We start from the raw sequence: 14,713 nt of genomic DNA, 5'->3' as shown, positions 1-14,713 counted from the left end.
CTGATTCCCACTGCACAGCCCGCGCTGGGTTCACAGGCTCTCCACAGATCTGACCCAGGGACCTCCTATGACTGCAGCGGTCAGCCTTTGCCCTTCTGCGACAGGCTTCTTCCACTCACTGTGAATCCTGTATCTCCATCACCTTGTAGCATGAAAAATTCCTTTTTTATGTGTTTCAAGACAGGGTCTCGAGATGTTGCCCAGGCTGGACTTGAACTTACAGTTCCCCTGCCTCTGCTTCTTCAGTACCTGGTGTTAAAGATGTGCACAGACAAGACTCCACACCTGGAAGTTTTCTTCCTTTCCTGGCTGAGCACTCCCCGTGGATGGGCTGACCACCTTTTTAACTGATTCCCTGCCCACAGATGCTTCATTCTTTTACTGTGTGGAAGTGTTAAATTGGATGAAGCCTAGTTGGTGTCTTTTTTTTTCAGTTGTCTGTTTTTGGTGTCATATACAAGAAATCACTGCCAAATCCAATGTCACAAAGTTTTTGCTTATGTTTTCTTCTAAGTTTTTACAGCATAGCTCTTACTCTGGGTCTTTGATGGGTTCTGAGTTAATTTTGTGTTTGGTGTCTAGCAAGATCCAACCTCACTCTTCTGCAAATAGATATGCAGTGTTCTTCAAGATGCCCCCTTGCAGTTAGTCCCTGCAAACAAGCCGCGGCCTCCACCCCAACAGAAACCAACCCTATCTGTCCTTGCTAAGGTGTACCCTCCCACTGGCTCAGGCCAGGAACCCTGGGAGCCACCCCAGTTCTCCCGTGTCCTTCAAATTCATTCGTGTTGGATCCAGCCAGGTCTTCATAAAGTGGTGCAGTGTCAGGACATCTTGTCCCCCAGGGTGTCTGTGCTCTTGTGCTCTCTCTCTGGAGTCTCTATCCCTTGGTGCCAAAGCCACAAGGGTGATAGAGATGGCCCCACCCCTCCTTCCTCCAGCTGCTCAAGTCTTTTCTGAAAGTCTGTTCAGAAAAAATTTCAGACATACTTAAAAGTAGACAGATACATAAAAAACTTTGCTGCACCTCGCAGCTACCCACTTGAGTCAGCTCTGCCATCTGCCCTCCCGATCCTAGATGTCACCTGCTACTTTAACTTGCGCCTCCAGCCCCTTTCTCAGAAAAGACAGCAAGGTAGCCACAGCACATTTAGCAGCAGAGAACATCCACTTCTCAGCACATTGGATGGCACCAGGTGCTACCTGGAGCCTCAGAAGGGCTGAATGAGTTGGGCGTGGGGACACGCCCCTGTAACCCCAGCACTTGGGAGGCTGAGGCAGGAGGAACACCATGAATTTGAGGCCAGCCTGTGCTTCATGATGAGTTCAAGGCCAGCCTGAACTATATAAAAAGACCCTGTCTCAAAAGGTGTGTGGGAGGGTGATGAGTGGAAGCAGCCCCTGCAGAGTAGGCCTGCCAGTGCTGAAGGTTAGGGTTTCTCTCTCCTACGCCCAGTCCACCCAACCCACTGCTATCCCTCGCATGCAGCCCATGTCTTCCAAGCACCCCTAGACAGCCCTGGCAGATGGACCCCAGGGCTCAAGCAGGAGCTGGGGGTATGGGTCTGCAGGGCCTTGTGGAGGGAGGAGTCTGCAGGTGGTTGTACCACAGACCCAGCCATCAGTACTCCAGTGAGGGACCAGGAAGGCCCTGGGTGTCTACCTCACACATCAGGCACATGGAGGTGGGGGCTGGGCCTCTCAGAGCCAAAATTGCAGAGCAGCACCCCTGCACATGCCCACATTGAGAGTACTATGTCCCTAGAGGTAGCTGGTCCCCCAGCCCGATTGTCTCCCCAGGGTCCTCACGCTGGCAGCTCCTTGTACATTGCTCCAGACACAGCCTGCTGTCTCCCCACTGGAAACCAGAGCCTTGGAGGAACACAGCATTCACCCTGCTGTCTAGGCCACAGGACACTGCCTGAGAGCCTCCTCCAGGTCAGTGCCACCAGGGGCCTGGTTCACCAGAGCACACAGATGCCCTTCCTTCAGCCCTTGCCCCACCCCTTACAGAGAAAGGAAGATCTTCTATGTCCCCAGACTTTGTCCTGGCTGTGGTGCCACCTCCTGTTTTGTGTTTGCTGGGTGTTCCTGTCCTTAGCCCTGTAAACTATGGGTCTGAGACTTTACATGGCAAAGGAGACCATGTGATGTGACTGAAGAGCCTGAGATTGGAGATAATCTAGGGCTCTCAGGGGTCCAAAGCGTTTCCCAGGTGTCCTGAAGAGAAGGCAGGATGGCAGTGGAGCTGAAGGGACCAAAGCCATAAGACAGCAGATATGGCCACTTTGAAGACAGAAGTGTGGCACCCTAGAAGCTGAGAAGGTGAGGGTGTCCCCTCCCTGAGCTCCAGAGGGGACTTATCCTGCTGACACTGTGACTGGAGCCCACAGGGCCATGCTGGATCCTGCCCTACAGGATGGTGGAGCTTTTAAGTCTGGAGAGTTGCCTTGCAGCTAGCAACTGAAGGAGACTGACAGGGGCTACTCTGTCCCCACCATGTGCTGTCTCAGTCCCTGAATTCAGCAGTGTCTCTGAAGCATTCTGCCCAAGCCAAAGCCAGAGGTGGCTTTTCAGAGTCCTCTCTTGGCTCAGGCCATCAGGCCCCATGGAGTCCCCTCACCCCATCATTCCTGGGGGACCAAGGGACTCATGTACACAGCTACCACTCTCAACAATGACAGAGCCTGCTCCCTGCCAGGCCCCCAGTGCCCCTTTAAGCCACAAGGAGGCCACCTGGGCTTGCCCTATTAGGACAAGCTGCTTCCTTCAGCAAGAGGAAGACAGGTGCAGTGAAATGCTGGCTTCTTCCAGACACTGTTGTGGGGATGGCAGACTCAGGTGGGCAGAAGAGCAGGTGGCTGGGACAGGGGTCTCCTGGCCTGAGCACAGGCCCCTGGCCCCATCTCTGCCTGAGCTGCTGTTGTGTTCTCATTGTCCACACAGCCACAGGCAAGAAGGAAGGGACCTCACAGGTAGCCCCAGCTACAGGAGGAAAAGGCCCACCTGCCTGTTGGGTGGGCAGGTGGTTTCTCTGGCCAGTAGGCAGCCAGGTCAAAGTCAGGAAGCACAGTGGCCTACAGTTCCTGGAAGTGGCAGTGTCTCAGATGAGGTGGGTATGCCGATCATGTGTCCCAATTTAAGACGCCCCTACCTTGATGCTGTGGTAGCTCAGGACTTAGCTTCTTCTTTTTAATTTATTCTCTCTCTCTCTCTCCTTTTTTTTGGTACCGAGGTTTGAAATCAGGACCTTCTGCTTGCCAGGCAGATGTGGCAGCACTGAGCTACATCCCTTGCCCAGTTTCTGTTTTTTAAAAAATTGATTTTACTGGTATTCTTTTGATGTACATAAGGATCATATTCATCATAGGGAATTTGTACCTGTACATAATATATCTTGATTCCATCCCCTGCATTCCTCTCCCCTCCTTTTAACCCTTCTTCCCTTTTTTTTTTTTTTTTTTTTTTTTGGTACTGGGAATTGAACTCAAGTCCTCGTGCTTACAAGGCAGGCTCTGGAACCACTGATCTAGATCCCCGGCCCTCCCACTTATTTACAAAAGTTTTGTTTCCATTTCTTCTTTCTGTTCTTCCTTTTCCTTTCCTTTCTTCCTCCCTTGTTCCCCATCCTATTTGAACATTTTCTTCATACTTCCCAATATCTGTCATCCATTTTGGCTTTCATTTATGCTTTCAGTTTCTCACATGAGAAGCAAGCAATATTTAAATAGGTGTCTGATTTTTTTCACTTAAAAAGTATGGCCTCAAGTTGCTTCCATTTACCTAAAAATGTCTCAAGTTTATCCTTCCTTATGGTAGAGAAGTGCTCCATTGTATATAAACACCATTTCTTCTTCTTCTTTTTTTTTTTTTTTTTGGTGGTACTGGGGATCAAACTCAGGTTCTTGCACTTGCAAGCCAGGCACAGTGCCACTGAGCTAAATCCCCTGCCTTTTCCTTTTTTTTTTTTTTTTTTTTTTTAGCCAGGGTCTCACACTGTAGTTGAGGCTGGCCTTGAATTTATGGTGATCCTCCTGTCTCAGCCTCCTGAGTGCTGAGATTACTGATGTGTGCCACCATGCTTGGCTAACACTATATTTTATCCATTCATCCCTTGGTGGACATCTGGGCTATTTTCAAAATTTAGCTATTACAAACTGTACTGCTATAAACATGTATGTGCATATATTACTGTGGTATGATGCTTTTCCAGGAAGATACCAAAAAGGGGAATAGCTAGGTCAAATGGAACCTCCGGTTTTAGTTTTTGTTTGCAGTACCAGGGATCGAACTCAGGACCTTGAGCTTGCAAGGCAGGTGCAGTGCCGCTGAGGTACATCCCCTGCCCCAGTTTTAGTTTTTTAACGAAATCTCCACACTGATTTCCACAGCGGTTGAACCATTTTATACTGTCACCAACAGTGGAGAAGGATCCTTTTCCCCCACAGCCTTGCCAGCATTTGTTACTGGTTAATTTCTTAATAACAGTCATTCTTTCTGGAGTGAGATGGAATCTCAGATTTGTTTTTTTTTGTTTGTTTTTATTTTTTGGCTTTTTTGAGACAGGGTCTCACGATGTAGTTGAGACTGACCTGGAACTATGTATCTCAGGCTGGTCTCAGACTCACAGCGATCTTCCTGCCTCAGCTGCCAGAGTGCTGGGATTACAGGCACATGACACCACGGCCAGGTTTTTTTTTTTTTTTTTTTTTTTTATACTGGGGAATGAAATTCAGGACCTTTGGCTTTCGAGGCAGGTAGTGGAACCACTAAACTAAATCCCACCCTCCCCTTTCTTTAAAATACTCAATTTTTTTTTGTGCGGGGTATCAAACTCACGACCTTGCACTTGTGAGGCAGGCGTGGCACCACTGAGCTAAATCAGGGCCCCCTTTTATTCAAAGATAAGGTGGCTGAATGTGGTTGGAGTTGTTTCTGCATCTTCTGTTGTATTGATCCTGTTTTGTTTTGTTTTTTTTTTGCCAGTATCACGCTGCTTTTATCATGGTAATTTCAAACCAGAGATTGTGATGTCCTTCGCCTTGTCTTTGTTGCCTAGAATTGCTTTTGCTATTTTTGATTTCTTCTGGTTCCAAATGAAGTTTAGGATTGTTTTCTGTAAGTTCTGTGACATATGTTATTGGTATTTTGTTCGAGATTGCATTACACCTATGTAAAAGTTTTGGAAGTATGATCATTTTCATTAAATTCGTTCTGCCTATTTGAAGAACTAACTTCTGACCTACGGGACCTATTATGTGATGTTATCCGGGGCTGGGCGGGCAGCACTGCTTGGCCAGGGGATGGGGGTGCGGCGGCGGCGGCGACAACGACTACCCAGGAGCCCCCACATGGCCCAAGCTAGTTGCAAGAAGGCCATGTGCAGGAAGGAGGCCAGCACCACTGCTCCAGCGTCCACCAGCAGACCAGACAGGGCGCAGAGCCCTCCTCAGTGCCCACCTGGGTTAGCCCAGGCGCCACTGTCACAACACCGACACCCCGCGGGGCTGCCTGGCTGAGCCGCTCACTACGGTCTTCGGGTCACCAAGCTCTGGGGCGCTGTTAGAAAGCAGGGGTCACTCAAGGTCACAGGCAGAGCAGCAGCTGTGGCGGCTGGGAAGAGGGCGGCTTCTTCCAAGCCAGGGAGGTGGGCTCCTCCCACCTGAACGACCGAGGGCTGCAGCGCGATACCAACCGACTGGGTCAGAAGCCTGCACTACACTGCGCTTCCCACAACCCTGGCAGGCGGGGTCTCCGCCCAGAGGATTCCCGAGTCGGGTAGGACCTGGACGTCTCACTCCCGGGCCCCACTGCTGGAGCCCCACCTGCGTTCCGCCCCTTGAGCACCACGCATGCCCAGACGGCGATCACGCATGCGCAGAAAGCTCCGCTCGGCCTGCTCGCGCCGCCATGGAACGCATCGAGGGCGCGGCCGTGGGCCCCTGCGCCAGCTCTATCTATTTGCGGCCGCTGAGGCTGCACTACCGTCAGGTGAGTGCCTGGTTGCTCCGCCGCCTGTGCCTGTGTTGCCTCGCTGCCCCGCGGAGACCCGCCCTGTGATTTCTCCCGCCCCTATTGGCCCCGCCCCACCCGCGCGCCCCGCCCTTCCTGCGCTTTCTCCGGCCCCTCGAGCTCTCCCCGCCCCTAGAGGCCACGCCCACCTGGCGCCCCCTAGTCCAGCTGAGGCTCGGTAGGCAGGCCCTGAATTCTCAGTCTCAGTGATGTGTGTGGGCTTCCCAGAGGTGGTGGCTTTCCTGCTAAGACTTTGAGGAGTTAGTTGGGTAGAGGAGGGAGGGAGGGAGGAGGAAGAGGGAATCTCTCAAGGTGGGGTTCAGCGGAGGGATGTTCATGGGAGGCATCGTCGCTGTCTAGCACTGTCCCCCCACCTCCCAGGGCTGCTGCTGGACAGTGAGGCCATGGCTGCTGTACTCAGCACTGGGTAGACAGTAGACTCACAGAAGTACTTGTTCTTCCTGCCCTTGTCCAGTCCTGGTCACACACCCCCATACCTGTCCCTGTCATGGCTGCCCTGTTCTTGCCAGCTCATGGCCTGAAGCTGCTTCCTCCAGGCTACTCAGGAGAACCCCCTTCCTGCTCCCACAGCACATCCCCTGGGACTCCATGTGGTCCAGGCTCTGGTGCCCCTGTCTGCCCTAGCAGGAGCCCATCACTGCCCATCACTTCCAGAGCCCCAGTGGAGAGGCCCCTCTCCCTGCCTTCCCTCCGTGATGGTCCTACTGCTTGCTGCTGAGGATGGGCCATTGAGGGCAGTGTGAGCCCAGGCGATAGGGCGTTGAGGGCTGTGTGGGCCTGGTGGAGTGGATGGGACCAGTTGGGGGATAGACCATGGGGATGAGGGTTGCTGCCATTTTCTGTATTGCTGGGCCAAGGACAGGAAGCTGGTGGCATGGGACCTGCAGGGCTGGGGCTGCTGCTCTCTCAGCCTTCCAATTGGCTTTGCAGCTGTGGTGGGCAGCCCACTGGCACATTTCCAGAGAGTGCTGGTGACCAGAGCTGTGCTGAGTGGGGTTGGTGTGGATATGGCCTGGGGACATGGCTGGGCTGGACAAGGTTTACCAATGGAGTAGGGATGCAGCCTCACCTCTTGGCTGCTTGTAGTACTTGGCCTGGAGAGGCCTGGTCATGGGCATGTGACCCTGAGTAGCATGGGGCAGGGGCACTCTGGCCTGTCCCTGCCTCCCAGGGTCTCTGTGGGTCTCTCAGGACCTCTCCCTGAGCCTCTGATAAGGTTTTGATCTTGAACTGAAAGGGTCTCTGAGACCTTCCTGGGCAACCATGACCTGGGGCAGGCCCAGTGTACTCACACAGACTTCGAGGGCCTCCCCTGGAGTGGCCCAGTGGGTGGTGGCCCCCCTGGGTGGTAAGACAGCAGGCAGGCCCAGGCTCGCCTCTCAGAGTGGTGTTGCAATGGCCTCTCAGACAGCTGGACGTGGCAGGCCATGTCCCCCACCTTGGAAACTAGGAGGCCTCTGCCTCAGGCCAAGCTCCTCTAGGCCTCACCCCCCAGGTTCCTGCCTGGCCTTCACCACTCAGTGATGCCTCCAGGAAGTTCTCAGAGGCTGTTCCTGTGTGGCAGTGGGCCATGTTGACTGGGGATGGGTGCCATGGCAGGGTCCCAGTCCAGTGTCATCTGCTGAGACTCCTAGGAGGTGTGGCCACTGCCTCCAGGCCAGGTAGAGTCCATTCTGCACAGTGGCATCCAGCCAGAAGAGTGCTGGCTCCTCACACCTAGAGCCTGTTGATTGGTGTCAGCCTGGCTCCTCCATGGGCCTAAGCCCTGTCCCAGCTCCTAATGTCACCAAGTGCTGTTGGACACTGGGAATGCAACCACAGAAAGTATGGGGACTGCGGATTGGCAAACCCTGCAGTGTGACACAGGCTAGCTGCTCCTGGTGCTGCTGCCGCCCAGGAGGCTGGCCGATCGCTCCTGCCTGTCTGTGACCCTCATCCAGGGCCCATGTGTTCTCCTGTGGTGAGCACCTGAGCTGGCTTTTGCCACTTAGGACTCTCCCTAGACCACCTGTAGGCTGTCACTATGCTACCTCTTCCCATACCCGCCATGGTCTCTCCCATACTTGGTGACAGCATGCATCTCTGTACAGTCCCCATGCTCATGGGGCTGCCCATGTCTAGGTTCTCTGCCTCCCCCTTGGGTACACCTTGGCCTGTGTGCCCAGTCCCTGGCCTGCCAAGGCCCTGGCTCCAGCTCCTGATGCGAGCTCCTAATGGGCAGCAGGTCTGTCTAGGCACCACCATGCTGCCAATACTGGGCCTTATTTTGATTTTTTTTTTTTTTTTGGTACTGGGGAATTGAACTTGGAACTTGTGAGTCTGGCGTCAGAACCACTGAGTTAAATTCCTGGCCCTGGGCCTTGTTGACTATCACTCTGCCTCTTTCAGAATGGCACCCAGAAGTTCTGGGACTTCATGAAGACGCATGACAGGTGAGGCCCTGGCCTGGCTGCTGGGTCCCTGGGGAATCTGGGGCCTGAGGCTGGGGCCCCATTTCCACTCTGTTTCTGCTCCTTCATGGTCTTTGCTAGTCCCCTCTCCAGCCCAGCCTCTTTTCCTGTCCCAAGAGGTCAGTCTAAGGCCTGAGGGCTGCCCCCCTGTGAGGCTCAAGGTGACACCCTGGGGTACTTGTCCTTGGCATCAGGGTGTAGCTGTGGGCAGCTGGCCCTCAGGGGCAAGTGGCTATCAGTTACCTGGCCTCTGCTGCCCACCCCCCAACCCCACTTTCTGAAATACAGTAGGCCCAGGGCCTAGCCTGGCATGGTCAGGCCAGCTCTGGCCCTGCCTGGTCCCATCCTCCCTTTCTGAGTGAGGGCTGGACCTTCCTGGTGGGGGCGGTGAAGTGGAAATAGGGCCCCTGCTGAGCCCCCACCCTGCAGTGTGGCCATCCTCCTGTTCAACTCTTCACAGAGGAGCCTGGTGTTGGTGAGGCAGTTCCGGCCAGGTGAGGCCCTCAGGTGGGGTGTGGGGGGGCAAGGGTCTGAAAGTAAATGTGGGGAGGGTCCCCAGGGGAAACAGGCCTGTGAGGTATGTGGCAGGTCTTGAGGAGATGACTCCCACATGGCTGTGTTCCCCGTCCAGCTGTGTACGCAGGCGAAGTGGAGCGCTGCTTTCCAGGGTCTCTGGTGGCCGTGGCCCAGGATGATCCTCTGGAGCTGCTACCAGCCCTGCCTGGCTCTGCAGGGGTGACAGTAGAGCTGTGCGCCGGCCTCATGGACCAGCCTGGGCTTTCCCTGGAACAGGTAGCCTGTAAGGAGGCCTGGGAGGAGTGCGGCTATTGCCTGGCCCCCTCTGATCTGCGGCGGGTGGCCACATACAGGTGAGCAGTGGCCCAGAGTCGGACAGGTAGGGTAGGAGTAAATGCCCTGTCTCTGGAGGTACAAGCAGGATGCCCCTCTCCTCGTCTTTCAACATGGCACAAGAACAGTGAGCATGAGCTGCCTCAGATAGCAGGCCAACCTGGAACCTGGGTTCTGGGCTACTCCTGGGCAAACTTGCCTGTGGCCCCACCCTGCAGCCTGTATGTGGGGCCTGGCTCGGTGGCAGCTGCTGCCGACAGATGCCTCCACTTCCTGTGGGATTAAGCATTGGGCACTGGGGGTGGGGTGAGTCATAGTGCTGTCCCCAGGAAAGGCATGGGGATAGCCCAGCCTGGTCCCTGCCCCCACCAAGGCCCAGGTGACCTACCACACTTGGCCTCCACGGGGCCCACTGACTGGTCCACCCTCTCAGTCCCCTCTCAGTGTCCCCTTCCCTGGGGACACTGCAGTGGCCAGCTGAGGTCTTTCAGGGCCACCCCTAACCAAGCTGAGCACTGGGCTGCCCAACCTTTCCAAGGCTAGGGTCATTCTCATCCTTGTGTGGCCTGGGGCTCTCTTGCCTCAGCCTCCTAGGGTTCTCACTGGGGAGGGGGGGTCCTTGGAGTTTCCAGGCCCAAGGGCTGGCTGTGAGGAGGGCAAGATCTGGCCTAGGTTATCTGCAGGTTTCCTGATCACCCATCTGAGGTCCTGAACTGGGGGTTGGGCCAGTGGGAAGGGTAGGCAGGGGCTCCTGGAGGAGGTGTTTGGGCATCTGGACAGGCAGGCCTGGCTGGAGGGTTCCTAGGTGGCCATCCCTACGGTCTCGCAGGTGAGATGTAGCAGAGTCCACCATAGCAGCCTGGAGCTACCTGTCCATGGCACTGGCAGGCATGTGGAGAGAGGGGCAAGGAGGCAGCAGGGATGGCCTGGGTAGCTATCCTCCAAATCTGTTCCCCTATGTCAAGCACAACTGTGAGGGATCTCACTCTGCACTCCTCAGGTCAAGTCCCTTTCTGCTCCTGCTACCTCATGCCCCCCCTTTCTGTTACTGTCCATTGCCAGTCTGGGCCACTGCCCACCAAAGCAGGTTCCCTCTCTCATCCTCTGCAGCTGGGGCCAGTGGGCCAAGCCATGCATCTAGCTTGTCCCATGGTCTGCCCTCTTGGCATACATAGTCCTGAGGTGACCTGCTTCCCATGGTAGGCACCTGTGGCAGGGGTCCACTGGGCAGGATGTGGGTGGGGCAGTGGTGCACAGGAAGTGACCTGTAGCACAGCTGGCCTTGGGCAGGAGCTCAGGCATTGCCTGTTATGCCCTCTGGTTTCTGTGGATCTGGAGTCTGTGCAGTGGACTCAACATTCTGCTCAAAGTCTCACCAGGCTGCAGTCAGGGCCTCCAGGAAATCAGAAGCCCATCTGCCTGGGTCCTCTTCCCAGCTCATGCGGTGGCTGTGGAACTCTGCTCTGTGCCCATGGGACAGAGGCCCCATTTCCTCATTGGCTGTCAGCTGGGGACCATTCACATCTCTGAGCCTGTCTGCCGTCCCTGGCCCTGCCCTGTGGAACAATAAAGTTGCATAGCTTAGCTGATGGCACCGTGCTGAGCTCTGACCTGGTGCTTCATCCTCATGCCAGCAGGACAGTATCTGACTCCATCTCTGATCTTGAAACCCCCTCCCTTGAGCACCCACCAGATTAGGCCTGGCCCACCTGGGATGAACTCAAGTCAGCAAAGCAGGGCCCTGAATCCCATCTGTAAAACCCTCCTGCTTCTGCGTGTAACAGCTAATCACAGAAGACATACACAGTGTGGGTCATTACTCAGGGTGTGGTGGGGCCACCATGTGACTCAAGGGGCCCCATCCCACCCTACAGGTCTGGAGTGGGATTGACAAGCTCCAGCCAGACCATGTTCTACGCGGAGGTAACAGATGCCCAACGAGGTGGGCCAGGTGGGGGCCTGGCAGAGGAGGGTGAACTCATCGAGGTTGTGCACCTGCCCCTGGATGGCGCCCAGGCCTTTGTGGATGACCCTGATGTCCCCAAGACCCTTGGTGTCATCTTTGGCATCTCGTGGTTCCTCAGCCAAGTGGCCCCCAGCCTCGGTCTGTAGTGAGACTAGGACTCTGGGCTGGGCTCTGGACCAAGGCTGCTCCAGGCCTGGCTCTGCTCTGTGGACCAATAAAGTTACATAGCTTAGCTGACGGCACCGTGCTGAGCTCTGACCTGGGCATCTTGGAAGGGGAAGGGCTGGTTATTGGTGAGGGCCCCTCACTGCTCCATGGTGGGCTTGCAGGGGGACAGTGGATGGCTGATGGGGTGGAGACAGGTTGGCCTGAGGCCACAGGAAGGGCTGCTTGGACAAGTCGGGAGGGAGGGGCAATGCACAGCCCCAAGGCTTAGCTCCCTGGTAAGTGTGTCCAGGGTAAGCCTCATCCATGGGCATGGAGCAAAATCATCCTGAGTCTGCTCAGCACATACTTCCTGCTCCTGGCTAGGTGAGCAGTTCTGCCTCCCCCTGGGCCGGGGTCTATGAGTGGATTTCACTGGACCTTGGGGCACACACAGTGTCTGTAGGCCGTGCTCCCTCATGCCACCATGGCCACAGTGTCCTTGGCACAGGCAGCCTGGCCCAGAGCCCTAGCCCTGATGCCCTGCTGGCCATGAATGCTAATGTCCAGAGTGCCTGAGGTGCAGAGGGCAGCCAGCTGTTTCAGCCCTGGTTATGGATCAGGTATATGGATCCAGCTTCCAGTCCAAGGGCCCTGATGGGCGATCCGAGTAGGTTTGGGTTGGTGGCTTCCATAGGGGCAAGCCTGACCCTTTCTGAGGGTAGCTACCTGGTTGGCCCTTGCCTGGGTGGGACATCCTGGGTCTGGAAATGCTGCCCCCACTGGCATGTGAGACAGGATCAGGGGGCCAGTAGCTTGCTGCATCAGGACTCCCTACTCTGAAGTTCTGGAGTCCCGGTGGTGGGCCAGGTTGGGGGGCAGCACTTGCCTGCCCTCCCACAGGAACTCTGTGTCAGAGCATGAAAACTACCTGGCTCTGCCCTCATGCTGGCCTGTGCAGGAGCCTGGGAACACTGGGAACAATGCTACTGGCCTCTGGGTAACCTGGGCCAGGCAGGGGCACCCCACCCCGGGGCAGTACCACCTGAATGCAGATGCTGACCATGACCTAGGCGGGGCCTGTGGCAGCGAGACCAGGTAGGGACACAGCTGTGGGGAGGGGCCCTTAGGCAGGTTGTGTATCTAAGGGGCTTTGTGGGCTAGTAGAGGGTGTCCTGGCCAGCCCCAACTTCTCCCTGCCTGGAGCAACCTCAGCAGGACACACTCCCAGGACAGGGGCTACCCAACCTGCCTTGATCCACCCAGGTCCGGCCTGATGTCTACCTTGGAGAGGCTTCAAGGCATTCTGGGATGACCTGCAGGTGCTATATGCTGCTGTGGGGGAGCACTGAGAGGCAGTGGTGGGTGGGGGCAGGTAAGGACAGGACACCTGGGCTTGGTGCAGTCCAGCCCTCACTGGCTCCCCAGCCTGATGGGCAGTCAGCAGGCACCACAGTGAGGCCTAATGGAGCTGGCATTGATTTACCAGCATGGGGGGGGCTGTAACAGGAAACCCCCCTCCCTGGCTGCTATATTTAGCTCTACAGGACACTGGCGGAAGCATAGCTCACTCTTGAGCCCAGCCAGCTCTGTCCCAATCTTGGCTGCCTAGTCCACAGGAGGGGCCTGTAAGTCTGTCCCCCTACCCCCATTAGGCTGAGTGGCCTTCCTCTGCACCTCATCTAGCACAAGCCAAACCATTCAGCATGTGAGGGGCCCCAGCAAGGAATGGTCCTTTGTGGAAGAGGCAGGATGCCCCAGTCCAGCAAAGGAGGGGACTGGGGATCCCTACACTCTGACCCCAGCTAGGTGAAACATGGAGCTGTACCCACTGCCATCCTGGAAAGCCCCACAGGTCCAGCCGTCCCTGACCTGAGGTCAGGGGGGGGAAGGGTACTTGAGGGGCAGGTGGCACCAAGGACCAGGTCCTATTCCCAAAGGAGCAGAGGGAGGTGGAAGGGTTGGTGCCTTGCCAGGCCAGCTTGCACAGCAGGAGTGTCCCTCACACAGGTGTGCAAGTTGTATGTGGTAACAGCTCTGAGCAGGACCTGTGTCAACACCCAGCTGTGTGAACTGGCCAGGAGTAGAAAGCTAGGGGTTGGTGCAGGAGAGCTGGGGGCTGCCCTGGACTCCATCCCACTCACACTGGAATCCCCTCAGCCCTGCAACTCCATACCCTTCCCACCTGCCCTATGGCAATGCCTGCCTCTGCCCACAACAGGGATTGAGATCAGAATCACTGTGACACCCTGTGCAGCTCAGTGGCCTTCTGACTTCTTGTTGGTCCTAGCAGGAAGCCCAGTCTCCCCACAGGCCTTTCTTGACACTGCCCCACTCAGACTACCCAGCGGATTGGGTAGGGTGGGGATTTGGGCAGAGGCAGCAGTTTGAGGTGCTGGGAATCTGACCCAACCCTTCAGGGCTTCCTCTGGCCCCAGGCCTGGTCCTTGGATCTGGGAACTGGTGTGGGGCTTTCCCAGGGCATTAGTTGCCTATGCAAGGTGCCAGGCAGGTTCAAGATTCAGATTCTGACTGCCCTGACTACACTGAGCTCAGGGTGGGGCAGGTGAGAGGAGCCCAGCTACTGAGAGGATGGCCCCGGAGCCCTCAGCCAGTACTGGGATTTCCAACCCCTAAGGCAACACTGGCCCTGGAAGGGACCCTGCCTAGTGGAGGACAGGTGGACTGGAGACGAGCAGCTCTTGGTGTTGACCCTGCTGAGGAGCAGCGAGGTCACCTAGAGACTGCAAGGACGTGATGGCTGAGCCTCGTAGGACAGATGTGTACATCTAGCTTTCATCTGCGTTTTCCGCATATCGACCGCGGAGTCTGGACTTCTGACCTGGGCGTTCCTCGAGGGCACGGCGTGGCGAACCTCCTGCGTTAACCAAGAGGTGGGCACACGTCCCCACCAAAGAGCATTTGTTGACTGACTGTTGGACCCACGCATCTCGTGGAGGGGAGGGCTGGCGTCGGAGGACAGCAGCGCCCCCTTCAGCCCTTGTGGAAGCTGCAGGAGGTCGCGGAGCCGGAGGGTCGGGGGAGGTGGGGGTGTAGCTTGCAGCTGGGGATCGAGCCCTGGCTTGCTCGGCAGGCGGAATCTCCGTTGGGATCAGGAGCGGCGCGGTGGCGACCTCAGCCCTTCCCCCTCTCAACTCCCCCGGGTCCTGACCCCAGCTGGGTCTCGGCCACGGAGATAGCCTTTTGCCCCGGAGAGGACGAGGGCTAAGCTTCGCGCCTAGCCGCCCAGCGCTCAGGCCGCACCCTCGCC

The 14,713-nt window shown here is 56.4% G+C and overlaps 1 protein-coding gene across 2 annotated transcripts; it reads left to right on the top strand.

Moving 5' to 3' along the window:
* Positions 1-5,721: 5,721 nt before the first annotated feature.
* On the top strand, positions 5,722-14,707 carry Nudt14 (nudix hydrolase 14). Of its 2 annotated transcripts, XR_776961.2 has the most exons (6): positions 5,722-5,991; positions 8,422-8,465; positions 8,913-8,977; positions 9,115-9,352; positions 11,207-14,336; positions 14,537-14,707. XR_776961.2 is itself a non-coding variant. In XM_010607346.2 (5 exons), exons 1-5 carry the CDS (start codon positions 5,911-5,913, stop codon positions 11,442-11,444), a joined length of 666 nt encoding a protein of 221 aa, XP_010605648.1. In that variant the 5' UTR covers positions 5,722-5,910; the 3' UTR covers positions 11,445-14,707. The 2 variants fall into 2 exon arrangements, 1 of the variants encoding a protein (XP_010605648.1); XM_010607346.2 differs by having other exon boundaries at positions 11,207-14,707.
* Positions 14,708-14,713: the final 6 nt, after the last annotated feature.

Source organism: Fukomys damarensis, unplaced genomic scaffold (genome assembly GCF_012274545.1).
Source record: "Fukomys damarensis isolate Sample0158 unplaced genomic scaffold, DMR_v1.0_HiC HiC_scaffold_21, whole genome shotgun sequence".
Classification (NCBI taxonomy): domain Eukaryota; kingdom Metazoa; phylum Chordata; class Mammalia; order Rodentia; family Bathyergidae; genus Fukomys; species Fukomys damarensis.
This window is presented reverse-complemented; position numbering and strand designations above follow the sequence as displayed.